At 36.9% G+C, this 25775-nt stretch overlaps 1 protein-coding gene and 1 long non-coding RNA gene across 6 annotated transcripts; one reads left to right on the forward strand and one right to left on the reverse strand.

Annotated features, from left to right (window-relative positions):
* Positions 1–3736: 3736 nt before the first annotated feature.
* LOC129295067 (uncharacterized) lies at positions 3737–7795 on the forward strand. Its single transcript, XM_054933546.1, has one exon. It carries the CDS (start codon positions 3737–3739, stop codon positions 7793–7795), a length of 4059 nt encoding a protein of 1352 aa, XP_054789521.1.
* A 4968-nt stretch (positions 7796–12763) lies between these two features.
* On the reverse strand, positions 12764–25387 carry LOC129295070 (uncharacterized). Of its 5 annotated transcripts, XR_008589509.1 has the most exons (8): positions 25343–25352; positions 25113–25226; positions 24948–25018; positions 24738–24879; positions 24571–24636; positions 24287–24340; positions 17626–18775; positions 12764–13011 (listed from the first exon to the last, which is right to left on the reverse strand). It is a non-coding gene; the product is annotated as an uncharacterized LOC129295070 (long non-coding RNA). The 5 variants fall into 5 exon arrangements; XR_008589508.1 differs by having other exon boundaries at positions 25113–25385; XR_008589506.1 differs by having other exon boundaries at positions 24948–25226; positions 25343–25367.
* Positions 25388–25775: the final 388 nt, after the last annotated feature.

The raw sequence follows: 25775 nt of genomic DNA on the forward strand, positions 1-25775 counted from the left end.
TGAATTTACTTTCAAAACATGAAGTTTTTGGACCTGTTGTTCAAATATCTAATGGTGTAAAGCCAGTTGGATATAAATGGGTATTTGTACAAAAATAAAATGAGAAAAATGAAGTCGTTAGATATAAAGCACGACTAGTAGCGCAAGAATTTTCACAAAAACCTAGTATTAATTATGAAGAGATATATTCTCCTATGGTGGATGCAATCACTTTAAAATATCTAATTAGTCTAGCAATATACAGAAAACTTGATATGCGCCTAATGGATATTGTTATAGCCTATTTATATGGCTCTTTAGATATAAAAATTTATCTTAAAATCCCTGAAGGATTCAAATTGCTAGGAGCATGTAAAGATTCTCAAGAAAAATATGCAATTCATTTGCATAAATCTTTGTATAGACTGAATCAATCTGGAAAGATGTGGTATAATCGTCTCAATCAATATTTGTTAAATGAAGGTTATAAAAATGATTCAATCTCTCCATGTATTTTTATAAAGAGAAATGGGTTAGAATTTGTTATAATTGCTGTCTATACGGATGATTTAAATATAATTGAAACTCTTGAAGATCTCTAAAAGCTCTAAAAGGCAGTGATTGTTTAAAGAAAGAATTTGAAATGGAAGATATAGGAAGAACCAAATTTTGCCTCGATTTACAAATCAAGCACTTAGCAAATGAAATTTTTCTTTATCAATCAACTTACATTAAAAAAATATTGAAACGATTTTATATAGACAAAGCACATCCATTAACTATCCCAATGGTTGTAAGATCTCTCAATAAGAAAAAAGATCCTTTTCACCCTTAAGAAAAAGATGAAGAACTTCTTGCTTCTAAAGTACCATATCTTAGTACTATAGGTGCACTAATGTATCTTACTAATTCAATAAGACCTGATATTATATTTGCTATAAATTTATTAGCAAGATTTAGTTCTTCCCCAACAAAAAGGCATTGGAATGGAGCTAAATACTTATTTTGGTATCTCTAAGGGATAATTGATATGGGATTATTTTATTTTAATGAATTTGGATCACAACTTATTGGTTATATAGATGCAGGATTTCAATCAAATCCACATAAAGGTAGATCACAAACTAGATGTTTATTTATTTATGGGGGTATAGCAATATATTGGCATTCAACAAAACAAACTTTAGCTGCTGCCTCATTAAACCAAACAAAAATAATTGCAATTTACAAAATAAGTAGAGAATGTGTTTGGTTAAGGTCAGTGATCCATCATATCCAAAAGATGTGTGGTTTATTATTTGAAAAAAAAATTCCAATAATATTGTTTGAGGATAACACAGTGTGCATAGCTCAATTGAAAGGAGGATATATTAAAGGAAATAGAACAAAACATTTTTTCCAAAAAAATTTCACTTATGACCTTTTGAAGAGCGGTGATATAGATGTTCAGCAAATTCACTCATGTGACAATCTTGCAAATTTGTTTACTAAGATACTACCAACTTTGATATTCGAGAAGTTGGTGTATGAAATTAGAATGCATAGATTCAAAGACATAAAGTGATGATGTCATCAAGGGAAATGAAGTGATATTGTTACCAAAGAGAGACTACAAGGAATAAATATTATGTTGTACTCTTTTCTCCTTTCTAAGGTTTTGTATCATCGAGTTTTCTTGAAAAGGTTTTTAATGAGACAACATTAATAAATGTTTAAAAATACTGTGTACTCTTTTTCTTTCACTAGGTTTTTATCCCATTGGTTTTTTTTAGTAAGGTTTTAATAAGATACAATATCTGTGATGGACATTCAAGGGGGAGTATTATAAATATTATATTATAGATGTCCATAACTCATAGCCCTTAGGATTCCTTTACCCTTACTGTCCTTATAAATGGCATGGAAGGAGTTTCTTAGTTTTAATATCTCATAACCTTCAAAGGTTACATAATGTACCATTATATGCCTCATTATATCTTTGTAAATTGTAATATTAGGATAGGACTTGAATGGTTGGAGGCTTATAAATGGAGGTCATATCCAAAATATATGTACACTAGTGAATGAGAATTCTTCTCCATTATTTTCTCTCCATTTCTTGTATTATCTTGTCCTTTTCTACTTTCCATATTAACTAGATTTTACAACATAAATGATACTTTAGTCTCTCAAAATCCCACAATACCAATGAAGTCCTTTTAGACTTTTTTGTTATTAAGGAATTAATATAAATAATTAAATTGTCCTTAATTTAGGATTTCAAATACGAACTTGCGAAGTGCTGTTGCATTCTTGTGATTTTAAGAAAAAAAAGTTATGAATCTTAGAACAAAACTTGTAAATGGTAATTGATATTTGCAACACTTGGGAAATATTAAGATTTCAAATGCAAACTTATGAATTGCTGTTGAATTCTTACAATTTTAAAAAGAAAAATTGTAAATTTTGAAACAAAACTTGTGAATGACAATTAATATTTAAACTAAGGGCAATTTGGTCATTTGGCTTAATTTCTTAATGACAAAAAATTTTTAAAAACTTTATTGGTATTATAACATTTCAAAGGATTAAATTACTATTTACATAATTCAAAGGGATTTTATTGTCCTTTGCCCTTAAAACAATGGTTGGTATAATACAAGAGATGACAAATGCGGACCCAGTCTAACAGAACCTTAAGGGGTTGGATCTCAAGGAGTTTAGTAGAACATCACATTGCAAGAGGATGGTGACTAGATCTTGGCCATGTAACCATGATCTTGGGATCATGGAGCACTCCTTAGTCTACATTCTCCCATCTCGGGAGTCTAGTGTCACGGATGATATTTCCGTGACCGTGTAAAGACCAAGATAATGATCGGTCCGCTGGTTAGCCTCGCACAATATGGGTAAAGGGGGCAACATTAGCATTGGGGGTGTTTTGCCTCAGTCTTCGGACTGTGTGCACAACTGGTCGGGGGCTAGTGCCGCCTCCCTGATGAGCCCATGGCAGGGCGAAACCAGTGTGATCCGTACGTGGTAAGGCTTGTCCTGAGGATTATGGGGTCCTCCAGGACGCCGCACGGGCGCCGTGTGCTGCGCCAGACTCTCAGCCCGTGACAGAGTGGTATCAGAGCAGGACGTACTTTACTGCCGTGTGCGCGTGGGGTCCCACGTTGGGACTGGTCGGCCTCGGCACCGCTCCAGAAAGGCCTCCGAGCAGGTGGGTCCAAAAGTGGGGACTCGGGCGGGATGGTTGGCCGTTGTCGACTCCACTCCTGTTGGCTCGCGGGTGCGAGTGGGTCCGAAGAGTGCAGGACTCGGGTGGCCACTCAGCAAGTAAGCTGATGTGTTTGTGGCAGTACTGTACGTACGATCCTTGGGCGGAGTCGTTCTCCCCTAGCACGAGGGCGTGCTAGATTGGGTGTGGGAGAATGTCACGGATGATATTTCCATGACCGTGTAAAGACCAAGATAATGATCGGTCCGCTGGTTAGCCTCGCACAATATGGGTAAAGGGGGCGACATTAGCATTGGGGGTGTTCTGCCTCAGTCTTCGGACTGTGTGCACAACTGGTCGGGGGCTAGTGCCGCCTCCCTGATGAGCCCATGGCAGGGCGAAACCAGTGTGATCCGTACGTGGTAAGGCTTGTCCTGAGGATTATGGGGTCCTCCAGGACGCCGCACGGGCACCGTGTGCTGCGCCAGACTCTCAGCCCGTGACAGAGTGGTATCAGAGCGCGGTTCCACCGTTGTGCTTGAAGGAAGGTATTGTACGATGGCAACTGAGGAAGGAAACGTCGTTGGCACGGAAGCACAGGAGCAAGCTCTTGCTCAACAGGAGCAAGCTCACCCCAGGTCCAAGCGAGAACGAGGCCGGAGCAGGGCACCCGCAGGTGAGTCCCTTGAACCTCGTGTTGGTAGCTTGGAATCTAACATGGAGGAAGTGAGAACTACTATAGGGGGACTCAACGATCAACTCAACAATCTCCTCCAAGAGAATGCTGAGATAACACGGGCTGCCAAGTTGATGATTGCAGACCTTAACGATGATTTAGGGGAAGACATTCGTTCCCTCAGACGTGATCTCGCCGATCTCCGCAAATATGTAAGAGATGAGGTACGAGGTCTACGCTCTCAAATGGATGAGATTCGTCATGAATGGGATTCTCATCACTGTGTGAGTAGCCCTATTAGTGGTAGTACTTCAAACGCCACTTCTCAGGGTCTGAAAGTGCCCAAGCCGGCCATGTACAATGGGGCTCGTAGTGCTACAATTGTGGAGAATTTTCTCTTTGGCCTAGAACAGTACTTCGAGGCCATGGGAGTCTCTAACGACTTGATCAGAATCAACAATGCTTCAACTTTTCTCCGGGATGCAGCCCAACTATGGTGGCGCAGAAAGCATGCCGAACGAGAAAAGGGCCTTTGCACTCTCAACACATGGGAGTTGTTCAAGTCAGAACTCCGCAAGCACTTTGTTCCCCACAATGCTGAGACAGAGGCTCGAGGTAAGCTTCGTAGATTGAGACAAACTAGTAGTATTCCTGACTACATTAAAGAGTTTACTACCATTATGCTCGAGATTGAGGACTTGTCCGACAAGGAGGCTCTTTTCTACTTCATGGACGGACTTAAAGACTGGGCGAGAGTAGAACTCGATAGACGTAAAGTGCAAACTCTAGATGAGGCAATTGCTGCTGCTGAGTCTATAATCGACTACTCCACCAAGTCCAAAAAGCCTAATCCTGGTAGCAGTGGAGGAGACAAAGGAGGACAAAAGAAGAATTTCGATCGTAAGGATGGTGGTAGATTCTTTGGTGGGAGTTCTAGACAGGATAAACCACCCTCAATCAGGCGTGATGCCTCAAAGCCACCGAGGCCATGCTTCGTGTGCGATGGTCCACACTGGACTCGGGACTGCCCCAACCGCAAGGCTATGAATGCCTTGGTCGCTGAGATGAAAGAAACCCGGGACAAGGAGCAACAGATTGACCTTGGTTCCCTCCAACACTTGAATTCCTTAACTGGACTCTTTTCCCCATCTAAGAAGGAAGAGAAGGGTCTACTTTATGTTGATCTTGCCATTCAAGGCAAGTCCGCCTCTGCCATGCTCGACACAGGAGCATCTCACAATTTCATCGAGGCTGAAGAAGCTAAGAGATTGGGTATCCAACTCAACAAAGGAGAAGGCACCATCAAGGCGGTGAATTCCCCAGCCAAACAAGTCCTTGGGATTGCCAAGGATGTGAAGGTGAAGATCGGGGACTGGCAAGGTACGTTAGACTTTACTGTTGTCCCTATGGATGATTTTAAAGTTGTATTGGGACTTGCTTTCTTTTGCAAAGCACATGCCTTCCCTATTCCCGAAGCCAAGTCTATGGTGGTCATTGACTCCAACATGATCCGAGTAATCCCCTTGAAACGCTTGGAGAAATCCAATCCAATGATTTCTGCCTTACAATTCAAGAGGGGTCTCAAGAATTCAGAAGGGTATATTGCCACTGTACGTTCATTGGCCGAGGAAGAGGATGGCCCAACCAAGCCACGGGAAACCTTGCCACCTGGTATCCAAGAGGTACTACAGGAGTACAAGCACGTCATGCCCGATGAGTTGCCCAAGAAACTACCTCCCAGAAGAGAGGTAGACCATCAGATCGAGTTGGAGCCTGGTGCCAAACCACCTGCCTTGGCACCTTACCGCATGTCACCTCCAGAACTTGTAGAGTTAAGGAGACAACTGCAAGATCTCCTTGATTCAGGATATATTCAACCATCTAAGGCCCCATATGGTGCTCCAGTCCTTTTCCAGAAGAAGAAGGATGGATCGTTGCGAATGTGCATCGACTACAGGGCCTTGAACAAGATTACTATTAAGAATAAGTACCCGATACCTTTGATCGCCGACTTGTTCGATCAGCTTGGAAAAGCCAGGTACTTCTCTAAGCTTGATCTCCGATCCGGGTACTATCAAGTACGCATCGCCGCAGGTGATGAACCGAAGACAACCTGCGTGACGAGATATGGAGCATTTGAGTTCCTTGTCATGCCTTTTGGACTGACAAATGCCCCGGCAACGTTCTGCACGCTCATGAACAAGTTGTTCCACCCTTACTTGGACCAGTTCGTAGTGGTATACTTGGATGACATCGTAGTATATAGCAACACTCTTGAAGAGCATGCTCAACACTTGAAGAAAGTCTTCCAGGTACTCTCTGATCATGAACTTTACATTAAGCTGGAAAAATGTTCTTTTGCCAAACAAGAGGTGGACTTCTTGGGGCACAAGATCAAGGATGGAAAGCTCATAATGGACCCAACTAAGGTTCGAGCCATTCAAGAATGGCAGCCTCCTACCAAGGTCCCAGAGTTAAGATCATTCCTTGGTCTGGTGAACTACTATCGGCGGTTCATCAAGGGGTATTCAACTATCACTGCTCCATTAACAGATTTGCTCAAGAAGAACAAATCTTGGCATTGGTCACAAGATTGCCAGGATGCCTTCAACAAGCTGAAGCAGATGGTCGCGCAAGAGCCTGTTATGTCCTTGCCCGACTACTCCAAGCCATTTGAGGTACACACCGATGCCTCAGACTTTGCAATAGGAGGCGTGTTAATGCAAGAAAGACACCCTATTGCATACGAGAGCCGCAAGCTCAATGACACAGAGAGGCGCTACACGGTGCAAGAGAAAGAAATGTCTGCCATTATCCATTGTCTACGAACCTGGCGTCATTACTTACTTGGGAGTAAGTTCACTATTATGACGGATAATGTTGCTACGAGCTACTTCCAAACACAAAAGAAGCTCAGCCCGAAGCAAGCTCGCTGGCAAGATTTTCTTGCTGAGTTTGATTATCGGTTGGAGTACAAGCCAGGCAAAGCAAACGTAGTGGCGGATGCCTTAAGCCGGAAAGCCGAGTTAGCCACTCTCTCAGCAAGCATGCCCCAGAATGACTTCCTTGAACGAATCAAGGAAGGTATGTCTCAGGACTCATCTGCAAGCAACTTAGTAAAGCTTGCTACTGAAGGCAAGACTCGAAGATTTTGGGTGAATGATGGAATACTCTACACCATTGGGAACCGAGTCTATGTGCCGAAATGGGGCAACCTTCGAAGGGATGTCCTAAAAGAGTGCCATGATTCCATGTGGGCCGGACATCCAGGTATGGCACGAACACTTGCCACTCCATACAAGGGAGACAATCCAGCTGCCTATAAGTTTACCAAAGAATGGCAAGAAGAAGCCGACATTACTCGTGCATGCCTGGATAAAGCTTCTCGAAAAATGAAGAAGTGGGCAGACAAGAAGCGGCGCCCCATTGAATTTCAAGTAGGTGACTTGGTCATGGTTAAGTTATTACCGAATCAATTCAAGTCACTACGCAAAGTCCACAAAGGCTTGGTCAGGAGATATGAAGGCCCTTTCCCTATCATTAAACGTGTGGGAAAGGTTGCGTACCAGGTACAACTCCCTCCCAAGCTTAAGATTCATCCTGTCGTCCATGTTAGTCTCTTGAAGAAATACTATGGAGACGAAGAAGATCCATCTCGAGGTATCTCTAAGAGAGCACCGACAGCGGTCATCACCGAGTACGACAAGGAGATAGAAGAGATCCTCGCCGACAGGGTGATCAGGAAGAGAGGAGTTCCCAACTACACCGAGTACTTAATCAAGTGGAAGGGTCAACCAGACTTTGAAGCTAGTTGGGAACGTGAAGACCTCCTGTGGCAGTTCACTGACCAAATCCAACGCTACAAGGAGGAAGGCGCGACGAGGGCGTCGCGAAATCAAGTGGGGGAGAATGTCACGTTTCGTCATTTTTCACAAGGTTAAAGAGGTCCGGAATGCTCCAGAACCCTCCAGAAGGCTCCCAGCTAACCTTAAGAGTGCTAGATAGTGCAAGAACATTCTAGAGAAGCCTACACAACTCTAGCCTCAATATTTTAATATTGTCTCTAGATTCTTCCATTAAAATATCTAGATATTTGTTAAGAGAATTCTAGAGAATCAATTGTAACCGTAGGATAGATTTAATCTCCACCGTCCATTAAGGAGGTGGGAACATTCTAGATCCAAGGGGAGGCCTATAAATACCTCACCCCTCCTCATTTGTAAATCATCCTTGAGTTCTCAAAGCTATAGAACTCTCACATTCTCTCTCTACTCTCCTTTGCCTTCAAGCTTTCCCTTTCCTCTTCTTAGCCAAGCATCCTCCTTTCATACGAGTTAGGCTTACTTAGCAACTTCCAGTGAAGGTTGTCTAAGTGCCGCACGGGTCGAAAGACTAGCCCCGTGACAGTTGGTATCAGAGCAGGACGTACTTTACTGCCGTGTGCGCGTGGGGTCCCACGTTGGGACTGGTCGGCCTCGGCACCGCTCCAGAAAGGCCTCCGAGCAGGTGGGTCCAAAAGTGGGGACTCGGGCGGGATGGTTGGCCGTTGTCGACTCCACTCCTGTTGGCTCGCGGGTGCGAGTGGGTCCGAAGAGTGCAGGACTCGGGTGGCCACTCAGCAAGTAAGCTGATGTGTTTGTGGCAGTACTGTACGTACGATCCTTGGGCGGAGTCGTTCTCCCCTAGCACGAGGGCGTGCTAGATTGGGTGTGGGAGAATGTCACGGATGATATTTCCGTGACCGTGTAAAGACCAAGATAATGATCGGTCCGCTGGTTAGCCTCGCACAATATGGGTAAAGGGGGCGACATTAGCATTGGGGGTGTTCTGCCTCAGTCTTCGGACTGTGTGCACAACTGGTCGGGGGCTAGTGCCGCCTCCCTGATGAGCCCATGGCAGGGCGAAACCAGTGTGATCCGTACGTGGTAAGGCTTGTCCTGAGGATTATGGGGTCCTCCAGGACGCCGCACGGGCGCCGTGTGCTGCGCCAGACTCTCAGCCCGTGACACTAGGCTCCTTTACATGGCATGCACGGTTATAGCTCCACTTAGTGGGGAAAATTCAAATTTAAAATGCAAAACAATGACCCGCACGTATAAAAAAAAGGGAGAACAACAAAATCTCTCAAACAACAATCAAACTCAACCAATCTACTCAACTTAAATGACTCTCAGTCAAGCCAAACTCCGCCTTGTGAGACTTTTATCTTTGATCTAGGTCACCTAAATTTATTACTTCACTTCTCACTCTTAACCAGAGCACCCACATTGCACACATTCCTCGTCAATGAATGATTATTGCCTTGTAACTAGTATCACATACTCAAAGTCTTGAGGACCTTCGGCACTTGCAATTGCTGATTTGAATACGCATTGATGATAGAATTTCCTCTGGAATGCTTGGTACATATAAGGGCATAATGCTCCAAAAATCTAGCCATCAACCTTATTTTGGAACGCTTGGTGGGACTTGTTTGTCGAAGCCACACTAAGACACACCCATTCCAAATATTTTGATGACCAAGATGACACCAAACCTGAGGGTTTAAAGGTGGTATTGCAGGCACAGCGTGCGAAACTACTTCATCATGTCCCAGGGATGAAAGGGAGGAAGGATTCCCAGGATCTAAGTCGCCAGCTACTAGCATCAAACCTTAATGAACCTGTATCAAACTTGCGCGTTAAGCTACTAGCTGCAAGAAGGTTTTGAATAAGCCATGAAAAGCCTTTAGAAGAATCTTGAGTGGCAAGCTAAACAAATAAGAAAGACCTTTGACCACATTACCCGGCGGGTCTCAAAGAAGGGCTATAAAGAAGCCGTTTTCTGCGCTCAATAGATGTAGAAGGCAGAAGAGGCTAACATGGCCAGAACTACTAAAGTAATAGAGCTGGAGCACCTTCGATTGCAATAAGAAGAGCGTGAGCAAAATTGCTGATAATATTGAGGTTTATATGATCTCTTGATCTTAAGAATGAACATTGCAAACTATTTTGAAATGCATTTTCAAGATCATATCCTTTGAAAATCATTATTCATAAATCTTTTACAATGAAACTACAATGTTCAATAGTTTAACTTTCTATATACATAAATACTAATTTCAAATGAAAAAATCATTTGTGCATAGAGGCATATTTAATTCATTATGTTGAATTGTTATAATTTGATGTGAACTACAACACATCATAGCATATTTAATTACATCATAGAGGCATATTTAGTTCATTTTCTTCATGTGCCCCCCCTCTCTCGAAAAATATAATGGCTAACAAGGGTATGAGGGAAAGATTCTCACGCCACGACCAAAAGCCAAAACTCCATCTCCGTATAACACAATCCAAAAGGTAGTAGCAATGGCTTTAGATACAGCTAAGGACACATTAATCTCATGGAACTACAATACTCACTTCTAAAACTCACTAATCCACGAGTCTAGATCATTGAGAACTTTGCTCCAGTGCCAGAACAATTCGTATGCCATTCCCTCCCTATTATTGGCACTATTCCCAACTCCATTAATGGCATTTATGTCCGAAACGGTGCTTACCCATTATTCTAGCCCATATCTAAGCACCACTTGTTCGACAATGACAGCATGAAGCTTCTATATGCGATGACTCTACTGGCTAGTGGCTATGCACGTTGATTTACCTAGACAAAGTGACTTGTCCAGGAATGGAAGCTCTGCCGGCTAGTGTTCCTAAAAGCCATCAACAAGCTCCATGGACATTCAATTATAGCCTGACTCCACCTATTCTACACTTGAGGACTCTTTAGCCTTGTCGACCACTAACACAGTGTTGGCTTGGTTTACTTCAATGGCTGCTTCCTAACAATGTCAGAAGATGATCATTCATACCATGCCCAATCACTGCTTCTAGCATCCTCGAAAGCGTGGGGAGATACAGTTTCGATGACCAGCCATTAGATTTTTCCAAAGGGGGAAAGAGATAGAGAGGAAGGGGCCACATGAGGAAGGCGACAAACACGTGCAACTGTGTTGGTCAAACCAAGAGATTTAACCGCCAACATTTACGTAGATTATAATAGGATAATATTGCACTGATTTCAAAAGTACACGGGCAACATTTCTCCAAAAAAACAAAGAGTTTAAGATATTAAGTACCCCTCACAAAAAATTTGTAGAATATTTTTATTCTTTAATCCTTGATAAAATTATTCACAGCATATGAATCATGATTCCTATAAATTTGACTATAAGTGTATCTAAATTAAGATGGATACCAAGAAAGGAAAATGTTTACATTGTTTTGGAGGAAGATAAAGAGAAAAGCTTTACCTCAATAGCACATTACTTGGAGAAAGTGATAAATAAATCTTGAGGAGACGTGAGGCTGTTTCACGCAACCAAGGGAAAACTATTACTTACATTTCATATTTTATATAAATCTAACATGTTTATATGTTTTAGTAAAATTGTATGCAAGTGGGATAATGTTGTGAAAATGCTATGAGTATGATTAAAAAAATTATTGTTTAACTATATTGTGATTTGGAAATGTGACATTGGAAATTGTATGTGAAATAGTATGACATTGACCGATAAGTTGATCTAGAGATAAAAATTAGGAAAAATGACAATCAAAATTCTTCAAATTATATAAATGATAATGTAATGTTTTGAAATGTTATAATCTCACTAAACTTTTTAAAGATTTTTGTGTTAATAAATTTTAAAATGAAAAAATCATTTTACCTTTATTGAAAATAACAAGTCACAATCACAATTTATACTTAAAGAATAACAACTTTTATTCTATGGATTGCAAGTATTAAACGAGAAATCACAAGTTGTTAAGTATAATTTTTATTATTGAAAAACAAGTTTTTAAAATAACAAACTCTAATCACAACTTATACTTAAAAAATAACTTTTTGTTTTATGAATCGCAAAAATTCAATAAAAAATTATAACTTAACAAGTGTAATTTCTATTATTGAAAAATAAGTTTTCAAAATAATAAGCCCCAATTACAACTTATGTTTAAAGAATAATAATTTTTATTCTGTAAATTATAAGAGTTAAACTTATAAAGTTAATAAGTTAGTAGGTATCATTATTAACTTGTAGATGCTCGAAGTTTTTAGAAAAAATATGTCTAAATATTTCTGCATTTTAACCATTTATTATGCATTTATTTATTGCGAGGTCTTATCATATGGTAGGAACTTTTCTTTTTCTTTTTATTGGGAATTATAGGATTTGGTCGCCATTGGTTGGCTGAATTATTGATATTGGCCCATAATTAATTAATTAATTAGAATTTATATTTAATATTTATATTTCAAATTTTGAAATTCAAAATATAAGATTATAGAAGACACATGCTCCTCTGATTCTATTTATAAAATAAAGAAATATTTTTATTCTATTTATAAATCATACTATTAAATTTTTAGCAGAAGTTTTGCATTTTTTCCTTCAATAAATAATGGTGAGAAAAATAATATTATTAAAATATGTATATTTAACTAAGAAAAGAGGGTTATCAACTCCTCACAATAGAATTTCATCTTTCTAATACTAGAATTAGGTCAATCACTTGTAACCACACATTTAAAGAAGCAAAGTCAGCACAAACTTGCAACCTGATACAGATTTGGTAATATAGAATATCAAAGCCTACATTAAGAGTAAGGAATGTTCCACGAAATATTCAAATGTATTAATTCTCCCTATCAACAGCTAGTTTTTAAGATAAGTTTCTTCATTTTACTTCAATACCCATCAATTAATAGCAGAATCTGGTTGTCATATGTTCGTGTAAAAAAAAACAGAAAGGAAAAAAAAAAAGAAAACATATTTTTTGTATGGTCTTTGCACCATAACCGCATGCATTTGGGGGAAAAAATTTGTGACACTACTACTTGTCTCATGAGCTTGCTCAAAACAAAAAATTCACAAGCCATTCATTTTGGAAAGAGACACGATATGTCTGTCAGAGTTCTACAGTTTATACATATGACATCAAAATAACACATTACATAATTGTCTTACACCTTGGGGTTATGGTGCATGAAGGATTAGAATTATGTTACATCCAAAATCACAATCCCAAACTTATTCGCATAAAAACCCTACATGATGATGGCAGAGTAGACAATCAGCCTTGAAAACGATCCAGAGTATCAGCACCTGAATAGATCACGAAAATGAAAACAAAGTGGAAACTATGAAATTCTAGTCAATAGGATCCAACATTTTAGAACAAATAATGATTTGGCTGCCACATGCAAAAATCACAATTTTTTTCTTAAGATTAAGATACAAAAATACCCATAAACTTTTTCACTAAATGCTTCTAGTTTCCTTAAGTTAACAATGATACATAAGTACCCATTAACTTCATAAAAGATACCAACATTCCCTAATCCATTAAGTTCTATCCTTAAAACTTAATCAACATCATATTATTTTAATAGATTGGAGAAGGTGGGTCTCTTTAATGAAATTAATGGATACTCATTCACCATTATTGACTTAAGAATATCAAAAGCTGCCAGAAAAAATGTTATTGGATATTTCGGCACCTTAATCACTCTTGTTATTAGCATGTGTAATGAGTTTTATCATGATTAACAATTATGTAACCATGCAATTGGTAAAAAATTAACTATATTCTAGTCCTTTCCCATAATTCTGTATCTATGTTCCCTAAACCTAGACTCTGTTTTCTAAATGACCAGGCACATTGTACAACGTCCCATACTCTTATGCACTGACTTTCTATGAAAGAAACTCCAATGATTAAGGTGAAATGGAAGACATGTAAGACATTTATTGGGGATTAAAAAAAAAAAACCACCATCAATATTCAGTCACATCATCATCATAGAAAGTATGATCTTTGTATCAAGAGCATAACATAAGAACTTCCCTTCAAATAATCCACAACATGAAAACATCACGTCGTTTCTATCCACAATACAAACAAGAACTTGCCTTTCGATACAAATTTCATGCATTAAAGAATATGAATGATATGCACAATGTACAATTCTTTTGTTGAAACTTTATGAATTAACAAAACATATTATCCTGCTTTCAAATTTTATTATTTAGTTATTATTTGTTATCTTTATAAAATTTTCATATAATCTTTCCATTTAAAATTATATCCTTATTACTTTTTGTTACTATCAATCAATTTTCATAATTTACATAATTACTACTATTTATTGCACAGAAATAATTATTCTAAATAATTATTTAACTAAATAGTAGATGAGATTCCTTTTTAGAGAAGATTTAAAAAATTTTCCTACCTTGCAAGAATTTTAACTTCAAAAAACATAATTACCATGGTCAAATAATTCAGGATATTCCTTTTGCATTTGCTTTTTTGTTTCCCATGTCGCTTGTGATGGGGGCAATCCTTCCCAAAACACTTTTACAAGAGAGATAGTCCTATTCCGCAAGAGTTTTTTTTTTTTTTTTAAATCAATATCCACTATCCTGGCAAGTTTGGGCACATACTTCAAATTTGGTGTCACTTGCACTGACTCTTCCACTATAATGTGTGAAGGATTAAGGATACACTTTCGAAGTTGAGATACATGAAACACAGGATGAAGATTGGACAATTTAAGGGATAAAGCAATTTGATGGGCTACAAGTCCAATTCTTTTAGTGATTGGAAATCGTCCAATGTATCTTGCATTCAACTTTTGGGATTTTCTGGATCTGCCTACTCTAGTAGTTGGAGTGATCTTTAAGAATACATGCACTACTTCCTCCAACTCCAATGGTTTCCTTCTCCTATCAACATAACTCTTTTGCCTACTTTGAGTGGTCAACATTTTTTTCTACCAAACAATCTTCTCTCACCAACCTCAGACCAACACAAAAGTGATTGGCATTTTCTGCCATAGAGAGTTTCATAGGATGCTATCCCAATAAAGAAATTATAGCTATTGTTATATGCAAACTCCATCAATGGTATATATCTTTCCCTATTCTCTGCTTAATCAAAAATACAACCTCTAAGCATATCTTCAAAAGTTTGAATTGTTCTTTTTGATTCACCATCAGTCTGAGAAGTACTCAAATGTATCTTAGCTCAAAAAACTTCTTGTAAAGATTCCCAAAATCTATAAATAAATATGGGATCCCCAGCAAAGACTACTTAAAGGCACACCATGATAACTTACAGTCTCTTGCACATACAACTGGGCAAGCTTATCTAAGGAGTAATCAATCTTGACAGGCAAAAAATGGGCAGACTTGGTTAACCGATAAGTTATAACCCAAATGGCATCCTTACCGGTTTCTGTTTGAGGTAACACCATGGCAAAGTCCATTATAATACCATTCCATCTCCACTCAAAAATTTCTAGGTGTTGAAGAACAGAAAGTTTTTGATTCTCGATACTGAGTTTTTGACATACCATACACTTAGATACAAAGTCAGAAATTTCTTTCTTCATACTTGGTCACCAATACATCCTTTTCAAATCTTGATACATTTTAGTGGATCCAGGGTGAATGGTGTAACTATTCCTATAAATCTCTTTTAGGATTTTTTATTTGAGTTCTCTTATCTCGAGGACACACACTCCTTTGAAACATGATGGTCCCATCAATGCTTTGGGAAAAATCTTGGCACCCTTGTCGATCTTGCAAGGATTGGTCTTGTTGTTAGGCCTCTTTGATCTGTATCTTCAGGTCACACTCTACCTTTAATTCACTTAAGTACAGGCTTTAGGGTAAAACAATCATAAAGAGTCTAATGTCTCTAAAATATTCTAGCATTTTAGCTTCTTCTACCATCATGGAGGCAATGTGTAAGGACTTCCTGCTAAGAGCATCAGCAACAACATTTGCTTTCCCCAGGTGAAACTGAAGCTTGAATTCATAGTCCTTAAAGAGTTTCATCCACCTTCTTTGTCTCATGCTAACTTTCTTTTGATCAAACAAATATTTGAGACTTTTATGGTTACTAAATACTTCAAAGTCAGCTCTGTACAAATAGTGTCACCAAATTTTTAATGCAAACATTATTGTAGCTAATTCCAAATCATGGGTGGGGTAATTCTCTTCATGAGACTTAAGTTGTCTAGAAGCATATTCTACAACTCTTTTATCTTGCATCAACACACATCCTAAGCCCTTTTTAGAAGCATCAGTATATGCCTCAAATCTTCTTTTAGGATCAGGGAGAATTAGAGCTGGAGAGGTAGTCAACTTTTCCTTTAAAGTTTGGAAACTAATTTCATACTCATTGGTCCACATAAATGGATTTCCTTTTCGAGTTAGCCTAGTCAAAGGTAAGACAATCTGTGAAAACCCATGGATGAACCTACAATAAAACTTAGCTAATCCTAGGAAGCTCCTAATTTCTGCAACTAAATTGGGTTTTTTTCCACTCCAGGATTGCTTTTACCTTTTTAGGGTCTACTGACACTCCCTTGCTTGAGATTATGCATCATAAAAGCTTCACTTCTTTCAACCAAAAATCACATTTTTCTAGTTTGGCAAACAATTGTTTCTCCCTTAAAGCTTGCAATACCAGGCGAAGGTGTCCCTCATGTTCTTCTATTAACCTTGAATAAACAAGAATGTCATCTAAGAACACAACCACAAATTGGTCTAGGTAGGGTCTAAAAATTCGATTCATATAATCCATAAATACAGCTGGACCATTAGCTAACCCAAAAGGCATTACTAAGAATTCATAATGTCCATATCGAGTTCTAAAAGCTGTCTTTAGCATATCTCCAACCTTAAACCTAATCTGGTGATATCCAGACCTAAGATTAATCTTTGAAAAGATAGAGGCTCCTCTCAATTAATCCAAAAGATCATTTATCATAGAAGGTGAGTATTTATTCTTGATGGATATCTTATTCAACTGTCTATAATCTATACATAGTCTAAGACTTCCATCCTTCTTTTTAACAAATAAAACAAGAGCTCCCTAAGGTGACACACTAGGTTGAATAAACTTCTTCTCTAAGGTAGTGTTTGGTTGGAGGGAAGGAGAGGGGTGGGGAGGCAAAAAAATTTTCCCTCCCTCTATTTTACTAGAGGAGAGGAGGTGAGGGGCTCCCCTACCCTTGTTTGGTCCCTCCCCTCCCCTCCAAAATCTCCCCCCCAAATTAAGGGGGCACCCCCCCTCCCCTTCCCTCCAACCAAACATAGCCTAAGACAACCTCTATCTAAACCTTCAATTCTTTCAACTCTAAAGGTGACATGGAAACAAGACTAACTCTGGGGATAAGATTTATAGCAAACTCAACCTCTCTTTCTCTAAGCAAGATAGTTATTTTCGAAGGAAACACATCTGGGTACTCTCTAACAATTGGTATTTCATTGACTTTTAACATCTCTTTTTGCTTTAAGGGAGTTCTTCTTGCATCTTCTTCATCCACCTCCATATACTCTTAGGGTAGGCAGTAATATGAGTTAATTGTGGCGCATGGAAGGAACGAAAGATGACAAACTTTCTGGTGCAATCAATAGTCACTTGGTTTTCTCTTAACCAGTCCATGCCAAATATAACACCAACATCATTTAATGGTAAACAAACAAGGTGAGAAAGGTAGGATTGATTTTCAGCCTAAATAGAGCAATTTAAACAAGCATGTATAGTGCAAACCTTCTCCCCTATGGGAGTAGGAATTTGTAATTGATATGGTAACTCAATCACAGGTAGTCCTAATCTCTTCACACAACCAATAGCTATGAATGAGTGTATAGCTCCAGAGTCATATAGTGCAAGTAAAGGAACATCATCAATAAAACATGTACCTTGTACCAGGTTCGTGGATTTCTTTGCTTCCTTTCCTCTCATAGTAAAGACCCTCCCTTTTGTCATTGGCCTTTGAATAGAATTCTTCCCCTCAAGTGCCTTACCCTTATTCTGTGGACATTGCTTCATATAATGGCCAGCCTTCCCACATTTGTAGCAAACATTTTGACTAAGGTAGCAATGTTGATTCTTGTGTGATTTACCACATTTGCTATAAGGGGTTAAAGTCCTACTTTTCTCGTAATTGATTAAGGGTTTGAAGTTCTTTTTCTGAAGGTTGCCCATTTTGCGTTTGTTCCAAAAATTCTTCCTTTGCTTATCCCATTCAACCTCCATCAACTGCTTCTCCACAACTCTACACTTATTCACTAGTATAGTAAAATCTTGTATCTCCATTGCAATCATTGCTCTTTGAATATCAAATCTCAATCCTACTTCAAACTCCCTAGCCTTCTATGACTTGGCAGGATTAGTATGTAAGAAAGATGAGTACTTTGACAGCATCTCAAACTTGGCAACATATTGATCCACGGTCATCATCCCTTGAACCAGATGCAAAAATTCAATTTCTTTCTCATGTTTCACGTTCTCCAAAAAATACTTGTCAAGAAAAGCCATCTTAAATCCTTCCCAAGTGATTTCCACTTCATGAGCTTCCATTGTCCGTTTAGTCTCCTTCCACAAATTGTATGCTTCTCCAACCAACATATAAGTTGCAAAAGATACCTTTTAGGTATCAAAACATCCCATAAACTCAAAAATTTTCTCCATGTGCTCCAATCACTCATCTGCAACATCAGGATTGTACACTCCTTGAAAAGATGGTGGCTTAGCCTTCCTAAATTCAACCAAACCATGGAAATTTTGGTTTTGCATAGAATTTGGTGCATTATATGTTTCATTAGTAGGCAATTGTTCTTCTAGATCCCCTTCTTGATTCTCAACAGGATTTGAATCCTCATCTTTGGGTCCTGAAACATCTAGACCAAGCATGCAGTAGCGATAGTTTGTTCTCTACTAGCAGTAGCCATTGCTTCTGCTTGCTCTCGCATTGCAGCAGCCATTCCTTCAATAGCATTAATCAAACTCCTATCAGATGGGTTTCTAGTTGATTTGCTAGATTAACTTCGCCTTCTTGGTGCCATTTTCCTAATGCATAATAAACATATAATATTAAGATTAGTCTCAATTCTTCTTATTCCACTCATGCATGAGATGATGACACATAAAAGTAACATGCAAATTGGCACCAATTCCATCTATATACATATCAAGATAAGATTCTATTGAATTTCCGTTCCTAGTCTAGACTTACAATGGTATCCCAATTGCCCAAGCCCTAATGTCACCATCACAACCTCCTCATCTATGATAGTACCACTGTTTAATGATTTTCTTTTTGAACATTATACAGAAACTAAATTACAATATACATGTCAACTTAAGAGGTTGCACAAAACTTATTGTATCCGAAAGGATACATGAATTCAACTAAATTTTTCATGAGGAAAAGCATCCTTAAATTCAATCTTAGTTGTTTTCTACTTACATTGTTCATGTATTAATGGAAAATTACTACATGTTACCCTCAAATCTTTAGTTTTGTTTATTTACACATATGGAGTACCATGCATTTTTTTGTCTAATCTTTAAGCAAAACAGAATGTACTTCTTTACATAAAAATAATTATAACATGTGAATTCAATTTGTTTGACCAATTTTCTTACCTTTGATTATACACATGTCATCAACAGAAGAACAAGATTAATTTTAATTAATGAAGAAACATATGAAATTTACTTTCCAATGCTTTTCCCATGGAAAAGTATGACATCACAATCCATTTCAACTTAGCATTCACCTATTTGTAAATCAAGTTAGTTTTACAATACCAAAATACTTATCTGACATGTTACAGTGTATGAAGGATTAGTATTAGCATTAAAGGGCATTTTTTTCCTCTCAACTATTTCGCAAGAAGCATTGACCACCCTAAACTATTTTATTGGAGCAATATCACCCCTCAAGTGTCAAAATCATTGCAATGTTGCCCTTTGACCAACAAATATTGACGTTAACTGTTAACTTTACATTAACTTTAGGCTAAAGATCATCTTCATCCCTAAAGTATTTATGAAGGAATAAATAGTATCCTAAGTTTAATAATGTGAATTAGTATCCCTACTTTTTTCATTTAAACATGCAGCAAGCATATCGCATGATATTTAAGGTGCAAATGTTTTGCCAACCAGGTATTCATCATTAAAAAGACTCTATCAACCCTAATTAACAATCAATCAACAACGTTGTCTCAGGTTATATGTGTCTATAATAATTTGCTAATCAGACACTTGTCAATCAAGAAAAAAAAATCTTAATCTACACTAATGGTCAACATTAAGACATGATGCACATGTTTTGGTTAAAAAATAGGAGAAACAGATGGGTGCCATTTGGCTTGCACATCAAGGACTCACTGAGTCAAAAAAAAAAAAAAAAGCTTTGTCAGCCCACATTAACTATAAGTTGATGGTATTGCCACAAATTATGTGTCTATCCTGACTAAATACATCACTGACTAATGGTACCTATATAACTTATGATAGTATAGATAGATATAACTTGTAATTGTGCTATTAATTGAACATTAGTACATAATAACATACCGTTTTTTTTTCTTTTTTACTAATAAATACCTGGCTGGCAAACCATGTGACACCTTAAAAATAATGTGGCATGTTTCAATTAAAAAAAATAGGGATGTCAACTATTCCACATTATTGAACTTTAAGATGCTAGTTACCCCTTTATGAATACTTTAAGGGAAAAATTGCTCTTTAATCCAATGTTAATATAAAATTAACAGTTAACATCAATACCTGTTAATCAAGGGATGACATTGCAGCAATTTTAACACTTAAGGGGTCACATTGCTCAAATAAATAGTTTAGGACACCCCATGCTTCTCGTGAAATAGTTCAAAAGTAAAAATACCATTTCACCCATTAATATTATTTACCTTGCCTTTTTCCCTGTGTATTCCCCTCCCCACGCTTCTCTTGTTATTTATTTATTTTTTTTTCTAGATACAGTTTATGTTTCCAAACACATTCTTTTTTTTTTTTTTTTAAGTAAAAGTTTCCAAACATAATCATAAGGGTAATGTCTATTAAGATTTGAGTGAAATAATTTTGAGTGCACTATCCTCTGCTTTAGACTTACAAAACATAAAAATTATAGTCAAATTATTGTATACTCTGTTATTAATACAATGTCAATGTTCAATGGAGGCATATTAAACGTTCAAGTATAGGTTTGGACTGGCATTTTCAAAATTGAAGTTTCTACAGACAATTGTTTGCAAACTGAAGTTGGGATAAAAGTCTATAAAGGTAATCCTGACAAAATAAATTTATTAAAACTAGCTTTTTGAACATCTAACATTGGTCAAACAAGAACCATAAGAATTTCTTCTGTTTTAGTATCGTAATTTAATTGTTTCAAATAGTGGACTCTGATATCTAAATTATTTTAGGCTCAATTTGTAGTTCTGTCTCATTAAATTTTAATCAAAATTTATTCTATAACAATTTAAATTATACTTTTAATTCAAATCTCTTTTTCCCCCTATTTACATCTCTAAACTCTATTGGTATTTCTAAAAGTGGTCAAACAAGAACCATATGAATTTCTTCTCTTTTAGTAGCATAATTTAATTGTGGCAAATAATAGACTCTGATATCTAAATTATTTTAGGCTTAATTTGTAGTCCAGTCTAATTAAATTTAAATTAAATGAATTCGATAAAAATTTAAATTATACTTTTTAATTCGAATCTCTTTTTTGCCCCTATTTATATCTCTAAACTCTATTGGTCTTCAGCTTCCCCTTTCTTTTTCTTTTTTCTTTTTAATCTTCAAGGTATCCATTATATGATGGGACTCTCATTTTCTTGAAATAAGGCCTCTAAATATTTATTGTCAATTATATTTAATTAATAGTCAAGATAATTACTATTATTGTACAAAAATTATGATCTCCCAATCAAATTGTAGAAAAATTTCCTATAATGCCTAATAATTAATCACCTAATTAATAGAAAAAATTCCCCCTTTTAGAGGGCATTATGACATGACAGGAACTACTCTACCCAAGATTTAGAACTTACTACAATGATATTTGCTTTGAAGATTATGAGGTATCATTTAGTGCTCAATGCAATGTCTTAGGAATAATTTTTACTAAGATCATGACTTTTACCTTCAAGAAAAATCTTTGGCAAGGCATATATAGTTTGCAAAATCCCAAAATGGAAGTTCATACAAGTAATACTTAGGGAGTATCCGCTTATTGAGGATTTAAGAGCCTAGATCTTTATGCCTTTTAATGAGAACACAAAAGCGAATAAATTGAAACAAAAGATTATATTAAAAATAGACTGCATACCTAAAGTAAAACTAGTAATTTGGGCCAAATCCAACAGGCCACCCCAAACCCACACGAAAAAAGGCAGAACCGAGCTTGGCTATATAAGTTTTTTTAAGAGAGAAGGATACTTTAAGCCGGTCCGAATAAACCTGACTACTAGAATAATTTCCAACTCTATATGTATATAGAGTTGGCAATTTGACTAAGCCCGACTGGCCAACCCAAACTCAGTCGAAAAAAGTTAAGGTCGGGCTTGGTGATGTGGGCTTTTTAAAGAGGACAGGACACTTTAGACCCGATACGAATAAGCCCGGCCTAAATAAGCTCGGCCGACCCAAATTACTAGCTCTAACCTAAAGTGGGTAATTTGAAAGAAACATATATTCTCAATTATGATCCTAGTAAACATATGTGGGACCCTAAAATGAAATCGGACAATGTACAAATATTTCTTAACATCTGACACTTTAGAAGATTAAGATAAGATATTCACCTTTCTTCAAAAAACTTAAAAGATAATAATAAGATTAGATATCAAAACCCACAGAATTTTTATATACTTAGATTAGATATGCCTGTGTAAAACAAGAACAGTATATTCATGGACTTTATCATGTGATTTGCTTAAGAAACCTTTGAGATTTGAAGCTAACTGGATAGGTGTAGATAGACTAATTGATTATGATCACTTTTTAATAGTTATGTCCACCTACACCCTAAATAACCTTGCCCAAAACCTATAATAAGAAAAGTTCTAAACTGCACATTTTACTTAATTAGTCATATTGTCTTAAACAACAGATTTAGAATAAAATTAGGAAAAGTGTGTGTGTGTGCGTGTGTGTGTCATAATTTTCATATAACAATAGATTTCATCCTAGTATTAGGATGGCACCTCACGAGCAGTGAGAAGTATAGATAACCCCACTGTTGATTCTTGGGGGCAACAGAAGATTATTAAGATCCAATCTAATTTAAGAAAATCCAAGGGAAAAATGTTTACTATTCAGAATGTTTAAGTAAAAGCATGTTAAGGCAAAAGGATGAAGCCATTTGAAAGTGCGTGTGCTTCACTCCTATTATGAAAGTAGGTAAATCTCTTTGACTCCAGAAAACTATTAAGCCTAAGATACATTGGACTCTTACAAATTATCATAAGTGCATCAGAAGTTGGTAAATATTCTAAATGTATTACAACTTCATATATCTTTGACCCTCACATGAAGTAGCAAACAAGTCAAGGAAAGATAAAGAGAATCTACCTTGTCAATTTTGGCCAACAAATTGTGGACTCTAATCAGAAGTATTTGAGGAATAATTTATAACTTGGATCTATGTTATTTGGGAAAGACTGTCTCCAGCAAAGGCAAAGACAAGATGAAGAAAAAATACCACCAATTGTTTTCTTAAAGCAACTCCCAATTTTGCATTCAAAATTCCTAGAGGATGATAAGCTTTTGCTTTAACATTTTCATTCTATTCAGATTGTTAGTAAGTTCTTTTATCACCTTTTAGTTTGCTTACCTCTAAAAACATTGAACCATTTTTATAATATAATTAAAATAATTAAGAAAGTCCTATTTTTCTTCCTAAAACTGACCTAGCGTTTTAGTGCCATGGCCTCATCATACAACATCCTGTTCAAGAACAGAAACAGTGGAGCCACCACCCCATTCTCAATGCCACAACATAAACAAGTCCAAGCAGCGCCTATTCTCAGTTTCAATTTCCCTACGAGTTACACAGGCTCATATTTTTGAGATAGGCCGCCTAAACTCATGAAATCGGACAATCAGGAATTGCCAAATCTTGACTACATATCTAAACCGTTAGTCAGAAAAGCATCTATGTAGAAAGAAACTAAATCATTATTAACCTCAAACTTCTTGAAAATGGTTTGAACAGAAATTAAGTGCACCTCAAGAATAGATCTTGGCTCCCATGCCATCTCGAAATCTCATGAAATTTAACATGCTGTTTGTTCTGATTTGATCCGTCAATTCTTTTAATACAAAATTACAACATTTTGATAGACCAAGAATCACACATGCACCCAAACTAATTCTAACCTCGTTATATGTATTTTTCACCTACAAAGACCTTAAACAAGATACAAAATGTTCATAGACATAAGAGCTTCAAATGATAAAAGATATGTTTCAACAACAATTATGTCCCCAAAACTGTCCAGAAGGACCAGAACTAGCCAAAGACAAATAAGAAATTCTTACCTCAAGTTTCTTCCTTTTTTCCTTTACTCTTTCACCAATTAAAGCTGTTACTTGCTGCAAATTCCAGCAGCCCATAATGAAACACAATGAGCAACATATAACCAAAAGCAGAATCCAAATTTCTTTGCTATACAATTCAAGTTCAGAACCAAGCCACCTTATTTGTACAATCAAGAACAAGAGTTCAATAACATCACAGTGCTGCAAAATTTCCAATCAGTAACAGCTCATATTTACCATATCTTCAGCATAATCATTGATGGGAAAAGTTGGAAATAACTTACCACATAACTCAATATTACTGCCTCCAATTACCACATTACCATGCTTCCAACAGTCACTGCAATTTGCTTTCCACCGTTTTGGCCAGAACAGAACAGATTTAGAGGTGAGCAAATCGAAAGATAAATTAGAAAACTGAGTAAGAAGGGGTATTTATCTTATGACTCACAATGCTTTAACACGTTTTCTTCATCCCTTGTATCCTAGCTTCAATTGCTGCCATATTGCGGCTAACAACCAAACTGATCCTTATATATGCAACTCAGAACTCAAAATGACGCCAGAATGGTGGGAAGATTTTTACCGCTATGCTGAAAAATGGCTTGATTCAACTCTCCAATAAAACCCACAATCTGAAAATCCCAATTCTGAAGCTTACCTTCCAACAATGAATGTTCGCACTTTCTAAATTCCCACTTCTGTCCAGAATTGAGAAGCACTAAAACATCACTACATGAAGATTCCAATGGGTCAAAAGAGAAGAGAAGAGAGAGCGGAGTAAGTTTTTAAAGCTTATCTAGTGTTCTAGCTTCATTTTCAGCACCATGCATCAAGTAGAAATTTCGGACGCCATCGTTGCTCGCCACCGCTTCTATTCCTCCTTCCAATTAGTAGAACAAGTGGACGTTGGGGTCCCACGAGGGATGAGACCGAATTGCTGGATGCATGTTGAATTTCAGGGAAATATGATGCAATATGATGCAATCTGATTTAACATTTTTTTTTTGTATTTCTTGTTGCCAAGGCCAAAAAAGTATAAGCTGTATAACTTACTACAGGTTTGATCCCTCCAATCCGAAGAACCGAAGAACCGAAGAAAGTAGGGTTAGTGAAACTTCTACTTTCTTAAATTTGTCTCATATATTAATTTAGTCCTCTAAAAAGGGTAAAGCATATTAATAATTTGATATATATATATATATATATATATGTGCGCGCGCGCGTAACTAAATGAAAATAAGTTAATATGAATGAGTTTGATTTTTATTAATATAATCCCTTATAATATATTTTGTTCTATTGTTTAAAATTTCAAAGTCGGTTTTTTTCCTATCTAAATAATTATATTCATTTTTACTAATTTACATAGTTATCATTAATATTTTATTATTTGAGTTAACAAATTTCAATAGTATAATTTCTTTTTTAAATAATAAGGACCAAGTCAATAATCGAAATAAATTTAAAAAATTAAATTGATAAAAAT

The sequence above is a fragment of the Prosopis cineraria genome, unplaced genomic scaffold (assembly GCF_029017545.1).
Source record: "Prosopis cineraria cultivar Desert tree isolate PC_DT_omini unplaced genomic scaffold, ASM2901754v1 PC44, whole genome shotgun sequence".
Taxonomy (NCBI): Eukaryota; Viridiplantae; Streptophyta; class Magnoliopsida; order Fabales; family Fabaceae; genus Prosopis; species Prosopis cineraria.

Coding starts and splice junctions, on each gene's coding strand:
- LOC129295067 (XM_054933546.1), top strand. CDS start 3,737: ATGGCAACTGAGGAAGGAAACGTCGTTGGCACGGAAGCACAGGAGCAA.